At 41.5% G+C, this 17,113-nt stretch overlaps 1 protein-coding gene across 5 annotated transcripts in view; it reads right to left on the bottom strand.

Annotated features, from left to right (window-relative positions):
- Positions 1-1,858: 1,858 nt before the first annotated feature.
- Positions 1,859-17,113, bottom strand: part of ACSL3 (acyl-CoA synthetase long chain family member 3) — a 51,023-nt gene continuing 35,768 nt past the window's right edge. For 3 of the 5 annotated variants that reach the window (XM_063408747.1, XM_063408748.1, XM_063408749.1), the window contains exons 10-16: positions 16,974-17,113; positions 16,089-16,261; positions 14,551-14,625; positions 13,738-13,929; positions 12,827-12,941; positions 8,133-8,290; positions 1,859-5,914 (exon numbers count right to left, since the gene is read on the bottom strand). In XM_063408747.1, the coding sequence (XP_063264817.1) occupies positions 5,751-5,914; positions 8,133-8,290; positions 12,827-12,941; positions 13,738-13,929; positions 14,551-14,625; positions 16,089-16,261; positions 16,974-17,113 (1,017 nt within the window). In that variant the 3' untranslated portion in view covers positions 1,859-5,750. The other 2 variants (XR_010081654.1, XM_063408750.1) reach the window with 2 other exon arrangements.

Raw genomic sequence — 17,113 nt, 5'->3', positions numbered from 1 at the left:
GGCAGGTGTGCTCCCAGGAACTGAACCCACCCAAATCCCAACAGGGAAGCGGTGTTTGCTTTTTCACCAAGCACCCTGCACTGGGGCCAGGCAGCACTTTGGGATGCCCATAGAGAACGTGCCTGATGGCCAGCCCTGTGCAAGGTCTCTGCACTGGGCAGGGAGGCAGCTAAAGCAAGCCCTGGTTTGTACATAAAGCAGGAAAGAAATGCTGAAGCCAGTCTATACAATGAAATCTGGGATTCAAATCATAGAGACATTACTTGTAACAGCCACAGGTATCTATTTTAATCACAGCTAGAGAAAACACGTGCCACTGCTCTCTGAAGCTTTCAGCCACCCACAGCTGCTGTCCCTGCAGCCACCACAGCTGGATCCGAGCTGGGCAGGGGCACACACGGTCCCACTGCCCCAGCCCTGCCCTCAGGTCCAGCTGCCCATGTGCAGAACATTCAGCTGCCCTGCCTGGGAACATTCCCTGCTTCCCCAGGCATCACTGGCACCTTTCATCCCAAGGTAGAAACTTTTCTCCCACTGGCTCCTCAGCACAAAAAAAGGTGCATCTGTCATCTGTTCCCTGGCTTGCTGAGGGCAGAAAAATCCACTTTATATCAATCCTAGGGAGAGCCAGAGCTCCCTTTCCACACCACCCCCTTGGACCTGCAGGAGAACATTGGAAAGGGAGGGCAGGTGCCAGCCCTGCCATTGCCAGCACTTCCCAGGGCAGCAGGGAAGGGCAGGCACTGCTCTGAACACAGCACAGCCCTGGCATTCCTTTACCTCTAGTGCCACAGAGAAATGCTACACACAAAGAAATAACAACTGGTTTTTAAAAATATTATTCCCAAGTATTGCAACTGTTTTAAAAAATTACTCACCTTTTCAACTGTTTGGGTACTCCCTTTCCCTGCTGTCACCTCTGGATTTTTTTTGTAGACTGTAATAGAAAGTCAGGTCTACAATGTTTTTATCTGTATTTTTATTGTACCTATTTTGGATCCCCATGCCTCTCTAATGGCTACATTAACATATTTTCTGATATGGTTACATTTAGCCCTCCTGAAATTAGTTGCTGTAATAAATACCTATTATAATAGTTCCAAACTTTTTTATTTCTCTTTTTAGTAACGAGACCCCTAACAGCATTTTATTAGTTATAAATATCTAACAAAAAACCCCACAAAAACCCCACAACCCCCCCCCCCCGCAAAAAACCCACAACCAACCAACCAACCAACCAAAAAAATCAGTTTAAATTAATCATATTATCTTAAATTATTTGCTAAAGGAATAAACAAAAAAAATCAGCTACACAGCAAGGAAGATTTGACATTGTGTCAGCACTACAACCCTGGGTATTTGGGGAACCTGTAAATAGGGACACAAAAAAAGGAAAAAGAGGCTTCTGTTGAGATGCCTCCAGGCTGGACTGTTACCAGCAATGGTTTGTGAGCTTGTAATCAAGACTTGAAATTTAAGTGCTTAAGATCTCTTAAGTTCAATTGCAAGCACCTAATACCTGACCCTTCAACATATAAACTTAAGGAAAATTACACACTAAATTCAAATCCTAGCCAACTTGGATAGGAAAAAAAATGGCATAAGAGCCATTTACAGCTTTACATCAGGTATTACCCACAGCCAGTGCTTTTAAAACCAGGTAAACAGCAGATTATATGCAAATAAAAATTGACCAAACACGATCAATTTTCCTGCAGTGAAAATCCAGGCTAACCTGGTAATTCCTGCTTCTGCATTCAGTCCAAAATGGTCACATTTTGAAACATTTGACAATAACAAACACATTTCTGTATTATCAGCTCTGTACCACTGAAAAAACTGGATGTACAGGGCCCAATTTGTGAAATTAATTTTATTTTTGAAACATGATATCCAATTGCAAATAAATAATTCATACAATATAACTCAATTAGGATATACAATGTTCAGGCAGTTCATAGTAACAACCAAGATCACATTGAAAATGAGTTTACATTAAATAACCCATTACAACAATATACAATTGGTCATTCAATTAACGTCTCAGCCTGGTCCAAGGTGTAGGCAAGTTGAAAATTGTTCCCCTTACCAGTAAAGAAACAGATCTACACCATTTTATACCGAGTCCAAAGTAGTTAATACACCACAGTAATAAAAATTAAAAATGCTGCATTGCATCACCTAAATGTAGTTCTAGTAGAGAATAAAAAGGTTGTGAATTTTAGCAAGACAACGTTATTGCAAAGGAGTTTTATGTCCTATAGCAATTTCTGCATAAACTCATGAGCTTTACAGGGTGTTCCCAAAGCATGGTTCTGATTCCACACCCTTCTCTGCCTGTAAAGCAGTGGGATGTAGGTACCTGTTCTGTTCTTAGCTCCAGTCACACATTGCTTTTCACTTCCATTTCAGCAGAATTTTCCCTACTCAGCTACAGCTCCCCTTTGAGATGTGCTCCTGCCTCTGTGAGACCTGCAGCAGCAAACTCACACTGTCTTTTGACATGCACCTTTTGAATTTCTCATCTACCCCAGAAATGCTATGCTCTGTAAAGAACACTTACATCTAGATTGAATGATAGCCTAAAGTCCTGAAAATCTTTTAAACAATTGTGAAACAAAGGATATTCACAGCATCCCTGGAATTTCTTGGTCAACCATTTTAATAATGAAATACATAGATTTTCATAAGAGAGTAAGTAGTTACAATTTTCAGTGATTCAGAGACAGGGTAAGTTCTTATTTACAAAAGCTTTGTTCAAAATCCCCCTCTTTTGGAGGCCCTTCAGGTGAGGTATATGGCCCTTGCTCTTAGTTTGAACTCAGATTGTATAAAGGTACAGCTCCATCACAGAATCCCCCATGTGACAGAGCCCAGTCCTCCTCAGCTCCTGCAGGGCTCCCACAGCTCTGGGACAGTGCAGTGCAGCCCAGCAGGTGCTTCTGTCCTTGTTACACAGGGCATGGGAAGACACACCAAATAAACCAAAACAAAAACCCCACAAAAGCATGGAGGGAACTCCCAGCTGGCAGGCAGGGCATCTTTGCAGGGTTGCAACAAACCCCTCCTGAGTGTGCTTTGCTCAGCAGTGCAGGAGCAGGGCAGGGAGGGAGCCCCAAGATGAACTCAGCCTGAATGAACACCCCAAGACAGCCCCATGACAGCCCCATCACCTCCCAGCACCCGCGGCCTCAGTGGGACAGGGAGTACTCACAGTCCAGCATTGTGGAGTCTGGCTTCTGTTATAAATCAAAAGGAAAAAACCAACACTCATCACAAAGATTTTTAAAAGTCTTTCTATCTCCAGCACCGAGATTGAACTTAATGAACTGCTTTGTTTTCACATTCTGTAGAAGAAATAAATGTCCACAATGAATCTGATGCCTAATGAAAGAGGAACTATATATATATCACATCCATTTTAAACATAAAAAAACCCTGATTGTAAAATCAAATGCAGTTAGACTGCAACCCCATCTTGTGACTGGATTAGAAAGAAGAAAATAAAACTAGTATTTCCAAACCATTTAAAAAGTTTAATTTATGCAATTTCTCAAAAGGGGATTTAAACCCTTAGAAGAACAAAATACTAACTTCAGGTTTGTTTAACCAAAAGCAGATTTATTTTCTTAAATCTGCTGCACAATGCACCAGGTGATATACATAGTACTTCAGCAATTTATTAATTTTTACTAAAAATCACAAAAGTATTTGAACAATGTACAGTCTGTGCTGAGTTCTGTTTAAGAACCTGTTGATGGAGCATAGACACAAATTTAAGTGGTTGTAATGTTCAACAATGTGACATTTCCCTACAGCCTTGGCAATTCTTCCACATTTGGATTCTTCAGTAATTTTTCAACATTTGTCTGATGTCTGTTTGTGACAAGGTTTTCATCTATGATCTGGATTATCTAAAGGCAATAATCTCAAAAATATGGTTCTAATTTCTTTTTGTTGCTTCTATTTCTACTTGATTACTTAGACCAAAATTTACCAAATGTTAATAGTTTTTCATGGATAGCAGCAGGGGAAATTCATAATTAGTACAAACCACCTCATCACTTCATCAGGGAATCTGCTTGACAACCTGCAACTCTTATGAATCTGCCTTCTATAATCAGTGGAGAGCTTTAATTAAACAAAACTATTTCAGAGGTTTATAAAATGAGAATTTGCACCTCAAGTACCTCCCCAAACCTCATGTCACAAAGACAAAGCAGGAACCCCCTCTCCCAATCTAAGCTTCTGGCCTTCAGCATTGCTATGTGCTACCACAGCAGGGCACTAAGTGAGCATTAGGACCTTGAGTTTTAGTACTACAAGTAAATGACACACACGAGAGTAATCTCCAAATTAAAGCCATTTTAGTATTTGCTTCATCACAAAGTTGACCGACGTATGCCTTTTCACATTCTCATGTAACCCTGAATATTCTTTCCAGAAATATTTTGAAAATAAAATTCACATCTGAAACAAATCTGAACATTCTCACTGAAGATGAAAAGAGTCTCCATATTTTTCAAACAATATCCATGAATCCCTACTGAAACAGAAATTGAGACTCCTTCCCAAAGTAAGAATTAGGCGTAACAAACCAAGCAACATAAATAACTCTGACAAATGCTTCAAATATCTGTTTTTAAAGCAAAAAGTACTACACAAAAGAACAGAGAATCAAAGGGAGATTTTTAATGGCACAAAGGGCAGCTAGGCACTGTGTGAGGTGAGAACATAACTGTCATTATGACTTTAAAAATCCCCCCGAGGAAGATTTGGGTTGCAGCTAGGGCAGAGCAGGGGTCTTGCCAAACCTTCACAAACAACGAAAGAGCAAACCCACTGTAATGTCCAAATTTAATGAGAAAAGACAAAGGTTGCTACAGTCCCTCTGCTAAAAGGACAAAGTCAAGCTTGTGAAGCGTTAGGTGAAATTAATGATGAGACGTCATATTAGCACTACACAATTCAGCTCTGGATAAAATGCTCATGAGCTATTTAAAAAAGGAGTCTCTGTATCTGAGAGATTATTCTCAGGTTTAACTTCTGCTGTGTTAATAGCATCTTCTGCATTAAAGGAGCTTTAACTAACACCTGCAAAAGTACCTGCCTTGAGGCAGAGCTGTGCCATGACCATCCTTCCATTTTCAGATAAAAATAAAGTAACCATTAGGCACATATTGAAGGTGTATTACACAAGCTGGAATGTCAAACATTTTCTCCCTCAGATTTACACAGAAAAATAGCACATCAGCAAATAACCTGGTCCTCTGTTCAACAATTACCTTGTAACAAGCATTTTCAATGTACATAATGTCACAACATCAATACCTCCTTATCTTTAAATAATTAGGTAAAAAAAGGCCCCCAGTATAACCATTTCTTATATAGCCAAGTTCTCTCTATATACATCCAAATTTTAAAGATACAAATAAAACATTATACAGGATTTATAAATGTTTAAAAACTTGAGGCTTCAGAATCATGGTTTCCCAAAAAGACGTGGGAAAATCCACAGACTGACAAGGTGGCAGAGAAAACTGGAAAAAAGGAGACAGACACAAGTTTGCTGCCATAACATTTTACTAAACTTGCCAGTCATCATGGTGATGTCATTAGAAAGAACAGTTTAAGCTGGAAATGAGGAATGGTGGTTTCATGTGTTGATCTCAAGTGTCGAGTCGAGACAGGCAATTCAAGTATTTCCTATTTGATCCAAGCTCAGGGTAGCAGAGTGGTGCAGAGGAGGACTATTTTACATTTTTGCCATACATTCGATCGATGTCCATTTGATAGAACGCTGTGAGCTCCTTGCGTTTCAGTTTGAACGCGTCTGTCACCAGACCAGTCTCTGGGGTCCAAGGATCTGGGCTCAAACGGATCTTTACTGGTATTTCAAACTTCTCCAGATTTGCTGTAAAAAGAAGTATTTAAAAGAAACACTTTTAATACAAAACCTAAATGCAACCACTGTCCTAAAGTTAAGCACAAAAGGCAAAATCATATTCTGACGTGACCCAAATGAAGAAGTGCTCCTCCAACCTCCCTTGGCTGGTTTGACAACCTGTGGGGTCACACGTGGATGTGACAGGATCTGCTAGTACCTGTTGTCCAGTTTGCACAGAAATACTGGAATAAAGCCCAGCTGTGCAGGTACCTGTGCAGCTCCCTAACTTCAAAAAAAGCCTCAGTTCATGGAAGTGATATCCTCAAACAGACTCTGCTCTGCCAGCATCACAGTACTCATCATCTGGAGAGAAAATCTTAAAATCCATACTACTTATGTTAGAAAAAATGGGGGAGTTTGCTTTTTCCTGATAGTTCTATATTGACATGGGGAATTAAGTTCATATGGGAGCTCTTCCCTGTACTGAAAGAGAGCAGTGCTCTCCATGTTACACCTTCAGCACATAACACCATCATTTGCTACAATTTCTGCTGTGGTTTGAGACACGAGAAAAGAAAAACAGATAACTAAGAAAAGTAGCCAACAGATAGCGATAATAAAAAATCTTCTCTTTTCAAGTTGAATTTCAAAAACATACACAAATGTATACCTATCAAGTACAACCTGCCATTTTTAGATTTTCCTGCCCTTTTTTTCTCCCTTTGGCATTAGATTACTGGGTTAGGGTTTTTGGGGTTTTTTTGCAATTTATCACTAAACCCCATAGTATTTAAAAGTAAAGTCCGTGATACTAAAGTGAAAACCAAAACCAAATGTAAAATAACATCAAGATCATTGATACCTTTCATCAATTTTTAAAAAGTATTCAATTCTCTTCAGAACAATGTTGCACAAAAAATGAAAGCAACGTTGTGCATGCTCTCCATCACAGCAGCTTCTGAGAATGACTTTGCCCATGTGCTCCACACAGTGAAGAAAACCAGACTAGAGAGTGGGGCAAGGAAAGAGCAGCTGCAGTGTTGAGACTGCACTCATGGCAGGAGGCTGCTCCTGGGATGGGAGCTGGCAAATACCTCATCAGTTTAACACTTTCACAAACAATATGGAGAAGAGATGAATATTAACAAGCAGAGACTGCAGGAAGCATGTAGTTATTCAGGTAGGAAGGAAGAGGACAAAGGGCAAAGAGGGACAGAAGGACATTGTGATACTGAGCAACTGCAAAACAGTGGCAAACATCCATGGCAGGAAAGTGTCAAGAGATGAGCATGGAAAATTTTACACCCCTGATGACCATTTTAAAAAAAATTCTGTGGCCATAACTGACAGTGTTATGAAAAAAGCTCAGTGCCCAGAAACGGCCAAAAGCAAAAATAAGGCAGAAATTATTACAAAGAACAAAGAAAATATCCCTGTGCCACTGCTTCATTCTTCACCAGAGCAGCCTGACAGACTATGGCCAATTAGCATGAAAAAGATACTGAGGGAGAAGAATAATCCACACTGTCAGAATCACAGCCACCACTGGGACTGTTCACTGCCCCTCCCAGACCAGAGCTCAGCAGAGTCAACCTGAACTGGCAGATGGAAGGCCTGGCACAAACAAGGCATTTCCTCACACATACAGGCCAAGCTGCAAACTCACCACGAGGTACTGTGGGCACTGATATGGAATATCTGAGTCATTTTTAAATGTGGCTAGAAGAATTCATGTAAAGAAAGTCTTCTGTAAGTTACCAACTACAAAGATGCTGCTTTGGTTTTGGAAATCCTTCAGATGCAAGTGGGAGCCAGGAGAGCCCCTGGCACCATGGGTTTATTTCAACTCTGCACTGGTATGTAGCATGTGAGACTGTCTGATATCTAATGGGTATTGTGATTATGGATCTATAGTTGGCCCACACTGTTTCTGGACCAGCAGCAAGGCCAACAAGATACTACAGGGCACCTTAAAGAACACCACACATACACACAGAGAACTGTATTTGTAAAGCTTTCCTTTTTTATATTCTTTCCTCAGCTACTGGCCACAGTAAAAGAAGCTGCACGAAACAAAAGGACTGACCCAACTCATGTGTTGTTGTTGGGGGTTTTTGTATGAAAATCTCACTTCATACAGGTTCAATGAAATACACACACTCAAGGAAATATTTTAGAGCCTATGCTTATCTATTTCACAGACATCACAGTTTACAAGATTGATACCATCTGCCCAGCCACTCACCTGCCATGGCAGCCTCAGCTAGCACCTTCAGAACCTCTTTTTCCATCTCAGGACTGTTACAGATCTCTTCCCAGGTTCCTTTAAATCCTTTTTTTCGCGCTAGTTCTGCGAGCTCCTTTTGATTTGGCACAACAAATCCAATGACATAAGAATGGAAACTGAGAAGCACAATGTACTTTAGTATGAATTTTGCAAAGTAAACAACTCTTCAAAAGCAACATTTCAACTTGGGGGGTTTGCACTTCATACAGAGATATTGCTCTTAACAGCTGGCTTTTGTTCACCTGATAATCTTCCTGAAGCAGTACACAAGTTACCTCTGCCTGCTTAAAAATAAGTAGAAAGAGAAGCTACTTACCTTACAGTAACTGGATTGCTTCAAGGTGTGCTGTCCATATGCATATTCCACTGTGTCTCATGCCCAAAGCTTTGGGAAGCAGTACCCACACGATGCCACTGTGCCCTGCCTCTCCTCATGTTCTGCAGCCCGGAATGGAGACTGGTGTGCGGCTTCCCTACCTCAGTTTCCTCTCAACTGCAGAAGCCAGTTACTGTAGAGGAGTAGAGGACTGCAGTGAAGAGGGGTTGGAGAGCAGGTTGTGGAATGAGCATATGCACAACACATCTCAAAGGATGCCTGCTTCTGTAAGGGAAGTGACTTCTCTTTCTCTTTCAAGTGATTGTCCATACACTCACTCTACTGTTGGCACTCTTTGTCTGCTCCTGACATGCCCAGAAGCTGAGATCTCAAAGTATTTGGGCCCTAAAGCACAATTCACTCTGAAACAGGATATTCAAAGTTTTTCAGATGGTGTAAAGTTTAGGTAAAACCTGCACAGAACCTCACAGAGCAGCTTGACACATTCTAACAACGCAGATTAGGGCCAGAGTTGAAAATGAGTTTGAGTTGAGTTGAAAGTGATGTCAGAAGAGCTCCTGATCAATTCACCTGCCCTGAAGCAGGGTCAGATACATCTAACAGATGTTTGTCTACATCTTGCTTAAACATCAGCAAGCACTAATGCCAATGCTTCATCACTTATAGCATGGAAAAACTGCTGCTGATGGCAACTGCTGACTCTTCCTCTTTGCAGTTTACTTTAGAATAGTCAGATGTCCCTCTCCCTTCCACAGAAGCTATTTATACATTCACAGATTTTCCCTGTCACCTTTTTTAGTCTTGCTTCCTTTCTTAGGTTTATTTAGACATATCAGCAGTGCCCTTCCTTCCTAATTCATGCCATCACAGGTCTCTGCCCAGACGTTGCCATTTTTTTCCTGGACTCTTTCCATGAGGTCCATCCCTTCCGATGTGCTACACGTGGAACTCAGACCCTTTAATACTTGTCAGGGCAAAGAGATCATTGTGCATTTTGTAGGCAGTACATCTGATTATGCCCTTTATCTTCTTATAACAGCATGGCACTTGTGGAATCATGTCAGCTCCTACAGAATTGCTACCAACTGGTGGTTCTCACCCTTAACTTTTGCAGTTTATTTAGCTGTAAGTATAATTTATAACTCCTCTCTTTAAACTTAACTGCTATTTTCAAGCAAATCTCCATCTAGTCAAGCTTGCTCTGAATTCTCATCCTATCCTCCACTTTGGCTTTGGCTCCCTCCCATCTTAACTATCTACAGATTTATTAAATCTTTTCAACTCTCACCAGACTGATCATGAATACAAAATAGGGAAACTTAGTCCTAGCATGCAGATTACTGTAGCTATACCCTTTAACGTCTTCAAGATAATTTTAAGATACTACCTCTAAATATGATTTTGGTTACTGCACATTGCAATTTTCTCCTTTGTTACTGGCATGAATCATAATGGGCATCTGACAGGAGTTGAGAAGACTGCACCAGAGTCCATTACAAACACAGACTTCCCTGCAGCATCATCCCAAACTTTGCCTGCCAGCTCAAAACCATTCCCATTTTTCTCTTCCTGAGAACATATTATAGGATGATTTCAGGTTAGTCTCCCTACCACTACTGCTTGCATCTCACCTTCTGCCTTTGCCTCTGTCCCATTTTTCCCTCATGCACACTCATGCTGTACTCTGTCCTGAACCCTTTAACTTTGCTCCCTGCTGTGTAGAGGCACCTGGGACACAAAGGACTCTGGCACTTTCATCCCTGGTTCCTTTTGACAAGATCATGTCCAGCAATATCCAGTCCCTCCAGGGAAAGACATCATATAGAAGTAATCAGTTGGCTGGGTAAGCTTCAAACTTTCTGTTCATCTAAAATTCAGCCCCTTGAGTGGAAGTGTACTTGTTCTGGACAAACAGGTTCATCCAACTGCTTTTTTCTTGGAAAGAACACCTTGCAGCTCACAGTTTCTGGTATATGTAATTTTTCATTCTGTGCCACAAAGTTAAATCTTCAGTTGCTGCAGTTCAAATGCTAAAGCACTGTTTTGTCTTGAGAGGGATCCTGAAGGTACATCTTCCTCTCGCTGCTCCTTGTGCCAATCTTTTGTATTTGGTAGCTTTGTCTTCAAAACGATTTTCAGTGGAAATTTTCAGACTTTGGTTCTCAAGACCTCCTTAGTCATCTCTTCCACAATGAAAGATTTTGCCACAATGCCTGTCCTACACTAGGCAGCCTCATTCCCTTGCTGTGCTCATGATTCTACCCCTGCATGGCTCAGACCTATGGTCAGAAACATTTAGTGGCACTACAGATAGATACCACTGTTTGTACTCTGTGAAGCCTGGTCCTTATCTCCTTGAGATTACTGAGGACTCCCTCAGGTTTTCTCCCACGTTTGCTCATTCCTCAGGTAACTGAGCTACTCATTTTCCTGAGGTGATGCTTGAAACCCACTTAATGTGTCTTGGACAGGTGAAGTGTTGATAAAGCAGTAGGAGTCTCCCCTGACAGAGCTCTCACCACGATTCAATTCAGCAAATGTTTTTATTCTTTATCTCACTTAATTTTTCTGAAGTCAATACAGCTTTTGAAGCAGCAATATCATGCACACAATTCTGATTCCCTACTACCATGTTCAGAAGAACTCTGCACCCTAAAATCCAAGTTCAAATCACATATTAAAACCATTTGTAAAAGTCTGCCCTCCTTGTCCTTTTGCATGTGGAGACAGAAAAGCTACAAATAAAGGACTCCTCCTGCACACTAGATCAAAGTATAAGGAGAGCCAGGATCTAAAAAAGGTCACAGGCACTGTGACAAAACCTCTCTGAGCTCAGACTGCTGAGGCGAGCCCACAATGAAATGTGCATATGGACAATCATTCAGGGACTCTATTCCACGGCTACTCAGGCCACATGACACACATAACAGTATTAAGAAAAAGTACAGCAGCAACAGAAAAACCAATCTAGAAAGTCTTGTCTTGTTTGTCCTTGGTCTGGACTCTTGTTTGCAAATTACCTTTAAAAATTGCTCATAGGTTTTCCTGTCTTTAAGTAATAGACATGACATGGCCTATCAGAGTCAAGTGTCTGGCTGGCAAGTGCATTTTAGCATCCAATGTTTTGTTGACCTGGCAAAAATTTACACAAAAATTTGGTAGCACGAGTCCAATAGTGAACTGCAATCCTGGAAGAGAAGAAATCACATGTGGGAAGCTCTTTCTCCACAGATTACAGAGGGTGCTTGGAACAGTTGCAACTTCAGGCTGTCAAAAAGCCAGCAAACATGAGACTCACTCAGTGAATCCAAACCACAAATAAAGCTTAAAAGAATGGGAATTTTCTCAGCAGTGGCAGGCCAATGCATGCCAGCCTACTGATCCAAAACTGTCAAAACTGCAGTTACAGAATGACTACACAAACCCCCCCAAAATTACAGAGAACCAGGTGAACAAACCAAAAGTTTATTGTTTTATTTATTACCACTGAGCAATTCTCTGGTATGCTTATCCTGGCTTCTTTCAAAGTAAAGTGGGGCTTTTCAGACCATACTGGGAATTAGAATATTTCTGATCATTCAGAAGCTCCAAAATAACTTTCCCAACATCAATGTTACATGTCAACAGGAAACAAAGACCACTTGAAGTACATTTATCTGTGTAAGAGCTAAGAAACTCCAGAAATAGAAACTTAAGACATATTTGAGCCTTTATCAGCTCATTTATTAGTACACATATAAAGCAAATAGAAATAACTTTTTTGATTGTAATTTATTTGATTGTCATTTATTGTGTGTTTGCATAGTGTTTAGAGTGTATTTTTTCTCAAGCTTCAAGGTGGTGTACTGCAGGGGTAAAGAAAAGTAACCTTAATTCACAAGCCAGCTACTGGGCCATTGGTGTTTTTTTCCCCCACCTTCCTCTGAAGTAGCACAGTACTTCCTCTGAAGGACAAATCACAACTAAACACAGCAAGGAACAAGGTGTCCCAGGGCTTCTAAAGGTAACAATCTCCAAAGTGCTTGAGTAAATAATGTAATTAATGCAAATGAACTCAGCTGCTTTTCAGATTGGGGAAGGGGAATATAAGACTCATCATTGGTATTCTCCGATAAATGATGACAACAAATGAGAAAGGAAAAATAAAAATGGATTTCAGAACTTTTTGTTTTGATAGAGTTGTTCCACTGTATTTTAAGTAAAATCCTCTTTTTAGCTAAGTAAAAAAATTCCACACACTGAGTGGCAAAAAATTTTGCTTATGGCTTCAAGATGACAAAAAACAGTGCAGTAACAAAGTATTAACTGCTCTTACCTGCTTGCATATGCACAAATATTATCCACCAGTGGGAGATTCTTCAGAGCTGCTTCTACTTTGCCAAGAGAAACATATTCTCCTGCCTGCAGTTTTACAAGATCCTTTTTGCGATCTATCGAGGAAGAAAGGAATTCAGTATTAATTCCAGAACAGAAAACTTGCAAACATTGATTTTAAATTTTTCTGAAATGCATATTTAAATATCCAAACTGACTCATGTTTGGTGAATGTACCAGAAACCTTTAACGTCAGGGTTCCAGGCTGCATTTTAGCACTCTTGTCTTTCCCAACAAAATGAGGGACATTACAATTCCATGCATTTTCTGCCTTCAGAACAGCATTCCCTATATGACAGCACCATCATGTGCATGGAAGACACGCAGGACTATGCAAAAGCCACTGTCAGCCAGGAGTACACATTTTGTGCTGTCTGGCCCAGACCCACAAGGGAGGATATGCACCATTTGGTGACATTATGTTATTTATTTCAGGCTAAATCCATATTTAAAGAGCAACTGTTCACCTTTTACTTGAAAAAAAACAATAGGAACCAAAAATTATGCCCAAATTACTTGAGGTTATCCTACATAACCATACAAAATTATACAATATAAGGTAGCTTATCTACTCAATTAGCTTATATTTAACTCTCTAATTGCTACCCAGCTCACTAATTTAGGGAGTCAATGTTAAGATTGTTTCAAAATGAACCAAAAATCAGCTTCTAGAACACCCAAACAAGTTTCCATTAATATATATCAGACCTTCCCTGGGATACATGGGAAGGCTTTAGGTTGCATGACAAGATATGGAGGTTTCTTCCATTACTGTATTCCACAGCCCTGAAAAATGTGTGTGTTATATGAATAACTATACATACACATGTTTACCTGAATTTAACAACTCACCAATAATTTTCAGACATCCATCATGATGAAACTCTCCAATGTCTCCAGTATGGAGCCACCTCTGCCCATTCTCATCAACAGTGAAATCTTTTCTGGTTCGTGCTTCATTTTTGTAGTAGCCCACAGTCACATTCTGCCCTCCAATAAGGATCTCACCTCTAGGATATGGTTTGTCAGTGTTGTAATATCCACCTAAAAGGATGGGGAGTTTTATTAAGTTTATGAGAATGAAAACATGTTCCAAAGCAAAAATTTGTGCCATTCTTCTGGTGGTAGTAATCAGTGTCACACAGGCTCAAATAAAACCAAATAATTTTGCCTCATAGTTTAGAAGAGAAAAAATGTTTTGCATTAGTCCAAAACACTTAAGTATTATGTATTTCTACTCTACAGTACATAAAAGCCTACAGTGAAAGGAAATACCCAAATGCATTTGAAAATTTATTATATGTATTTTATGAAGTATCCATTAACCTTCTATTCTACATGCCAATTTATAATGACTAAGAATAGTATTATGAACACTATTTACAAATAATTTGGCAATGGTAACTGAAGGTATTGTGCATATTACCTAGTCAAAATGCCACTTGCATCGATAGCTTCTGTCTGGATATTTCCCTGTTTTGAAACTACTGAGAAATTTATTTTACCTTTCTTCTCACCAAGAGCAAACTTGTATAGGCAGGAGTAGCATTTAAAATACAAAAAGCCGAGAAACAGTCTCCTAATTACTACTACTGAGCAAAGCCCAATAGAAAAACACGGTTCTTACAAATGCATTACAATTTAATCACGAGCAGGAATTCTCACCTTCTTCCCAGTTCATTAACTTGATTTCACAACAGACCAAAGGTGCTCCCACTCTTCCTGTAGTGTAGTCCCAAACTAGAATTTAAACAAGGGCATTTTCAGAAAAACAAAATCCAAAGATGGTTAGAAAAAGAAAATCTTTTGTTGTCATGCATCCTCAGTGAAAATTAACTGCTATTTATTTCTGAACTTTAATTCACAGAAACAAGCTTCCAAGAAAACCCAACGGATTTATCAAGAGAACACAGATAAAATTCCCATCCCACCAAGAGAGTAGGTAGCTGTATTAACAGGTACCCTCAGTTACTAAAAGGCGACTGAAACCATTAGGTTCTGTTATATGAAACTAAAATCTGGTGCAGGAAGATTTTAGTTCCTGACATCTCAATATACTCAACAAAATCTGAAAAAAATTATTCAGTTCACGCAGCGAGTACAACAATGCCCAGATCCCACTCCTGCTAGAATGGGCTGCTCTACCACAGATGAGAACATTCATTTTACACACAGGTCATCTGCTTTAGCACAACGCCTCCAGATCAGCACTGCCTCTCCTTTACACATTTGGGGGAACACTGATTCCAGGACTGCCTGATGACCTTTGGAGGCACCACCAAAGGAGCGGGTGGGCAGCGCTGAGCCCCGCAGGGCAGAGTGCTGGTGCCAGCACCACAGGGATGCGGTGCCACCACCTTCGGTGACTGTGTGAGCCCCGGTGGGACTCAGTGAGGCCATACACTGCCACCCACCTTCAGTGATGGTGCCAGCCTCAGTGGGACTCAGTGAGGTCACAGCCCTGCCACCCACCTTCAGTGATGGTGCCAGCCTCAGTGGGACTCAGTGAGGTCACAGCCCTGCCACCCACCTTCAGTGATGGTGCCAGCCTCAGTGGGACTCAGTGAGGCCATCCCCTGCCACCCACCTTCGGTGACAGTGCCAGCTCTGGCAGACTCAGTGAGGCCATACCCTGCCACCCACCTTCAGTGATGGTGCCAGCTCCGGCAGACTTGGTGAGGCTGTACCCTGCCACCCACCTTCGGTGACAGTGCCAGCTCTGGCAGACACGGTGAGGCCGTACCGTGCCACCCACCTTCGGTGATGGTGCCAGCTCTGGCAGACTCAGTGAGGCCATCCCCTGCCACCCACCTTCGGTGACAGTGCCAGCTCTGGCAGACTTGGTGAGGCTGTACCCTGCCACCCACCTTCGGTAACAGTGCCAGCTCTGGCAGACACGGTGAGGCCGTACCCTGCCACCCACCTTCGGTGACAGTGCCAGCTCTGGCAGACCCGGTGAGGCCGTACCGTGCCACCCACCTTCGGTGACGGTGCCAGCTCTGGCAGACTCAGTGAGGCCATGCCCTGCCACCCACCTTCGGTGATGGTGCCAGCTCTGGCAGACTCAGTGAGGCCATGCCCTGCCACCCACCTTCGGTAATGGTGCCAGCTCTGGCAGACCCGGTGAGGCCATGCCCTGCCACCCACCTTCGGTGACAGTGCCAGCTCTGGCAGACCCGGTGAGGCCATGCCCTGCCACCCACCTTCGGTGATGGTGCCGGCCCCGGCGGACTCGGTGAGGCCGTAGCCCTGCCCCACGGGGCAGCAGAAGCAGATGTTCATGAAGCGCTGCGTGGCCGCCGAGAGCGGGGCGCCGCCGCACAGCAGCACGCGGATCTTCCCGCCCAGCAGCATCCGCACCTTGCGGAAGATGAGGCTGGAACGCAAAGGGAAAAGGACGTTTTAGTGTGTGAAAACAAAGCAAGAGAGCGCCCAGTTTTGGATCTGAACTGAAAGCTTCCACTGTGTCCAGACAGACTTTTATGACATCCAAGGAAAACCTTGAAGGAGCACATTGAAGCTTTCAGAAATACATGCAAAGATTTCTAACATGGTTTCCATGTTCTAGTTTGAAGATGGGTTATATGTTTGAGAACACAGATTTAATGAGGCAGTAAAGTTGCATGATTTTCTCCTGAAAATACTTTAAGTTGCATAAATATTGCAAATACATTATCCTTTACTGTCACAGAAGCCCACAGTTACACTCAATGATCCTGTGGGTTCTTTCCAATTTGAGGTATACCATTGCTCCCTTCTGCGACAATGTGGAGTCTACAGTTTCTGTAGGAATAAACTTCTCATCTTACCCAAAAATTGTATAAATCTATTATTAAATTCCTGATGAAAATGCAAGAAATGTAAATTTTCAATAAGTTTCAAGTTAAATAACATTCACTTAAATTGTATCATTAAGTATTTAAATCCATGACACAAACTCCTGATTTGTTTCAATTTACACTCAAGTACAGATTTGTTCATGTGCAAAGTGTCAACAATAAAATGAAGAAGAGCACAAAAAGAACAGATATTGCCCCTTTGGTAAGTCTTTGACTTTTTGGTGCCATTAAAAATGAAGTTAACATTACCTGTCACAGAGTGGAGTAGTGTAACCTTTGGAAATCTGTTCCATTTTGTAGTTGTAGGCCAGTATAAATAGATTCCGCTGAAAACTGGTCATTTCATTCACTTTATTCATGACATTTTTGTAGATTCGGTCCATGATTTC

The sequence above is a fragment of the Prinia subflava genome, chromosome 11, assembly GCF_021018805.1.
Source record: "Prinia subflava isolate CZ2003 ecotype Zambia chromosome 11, Cam_Psub_1.2, whole genome shotgun sequence".
In the NCBI taxonomy this organism is placed as follows: Eukaryota; Metazoa; Chordata; class Aves; order Passeriformes; family Cisticolidae; genus Prinia; species Prinia subflava.
The sequence above is the reverse complement of the archived record's forward strand: the minus strand, read 5'-3'. Positions and strand labels throughout refer to the sequence as shown.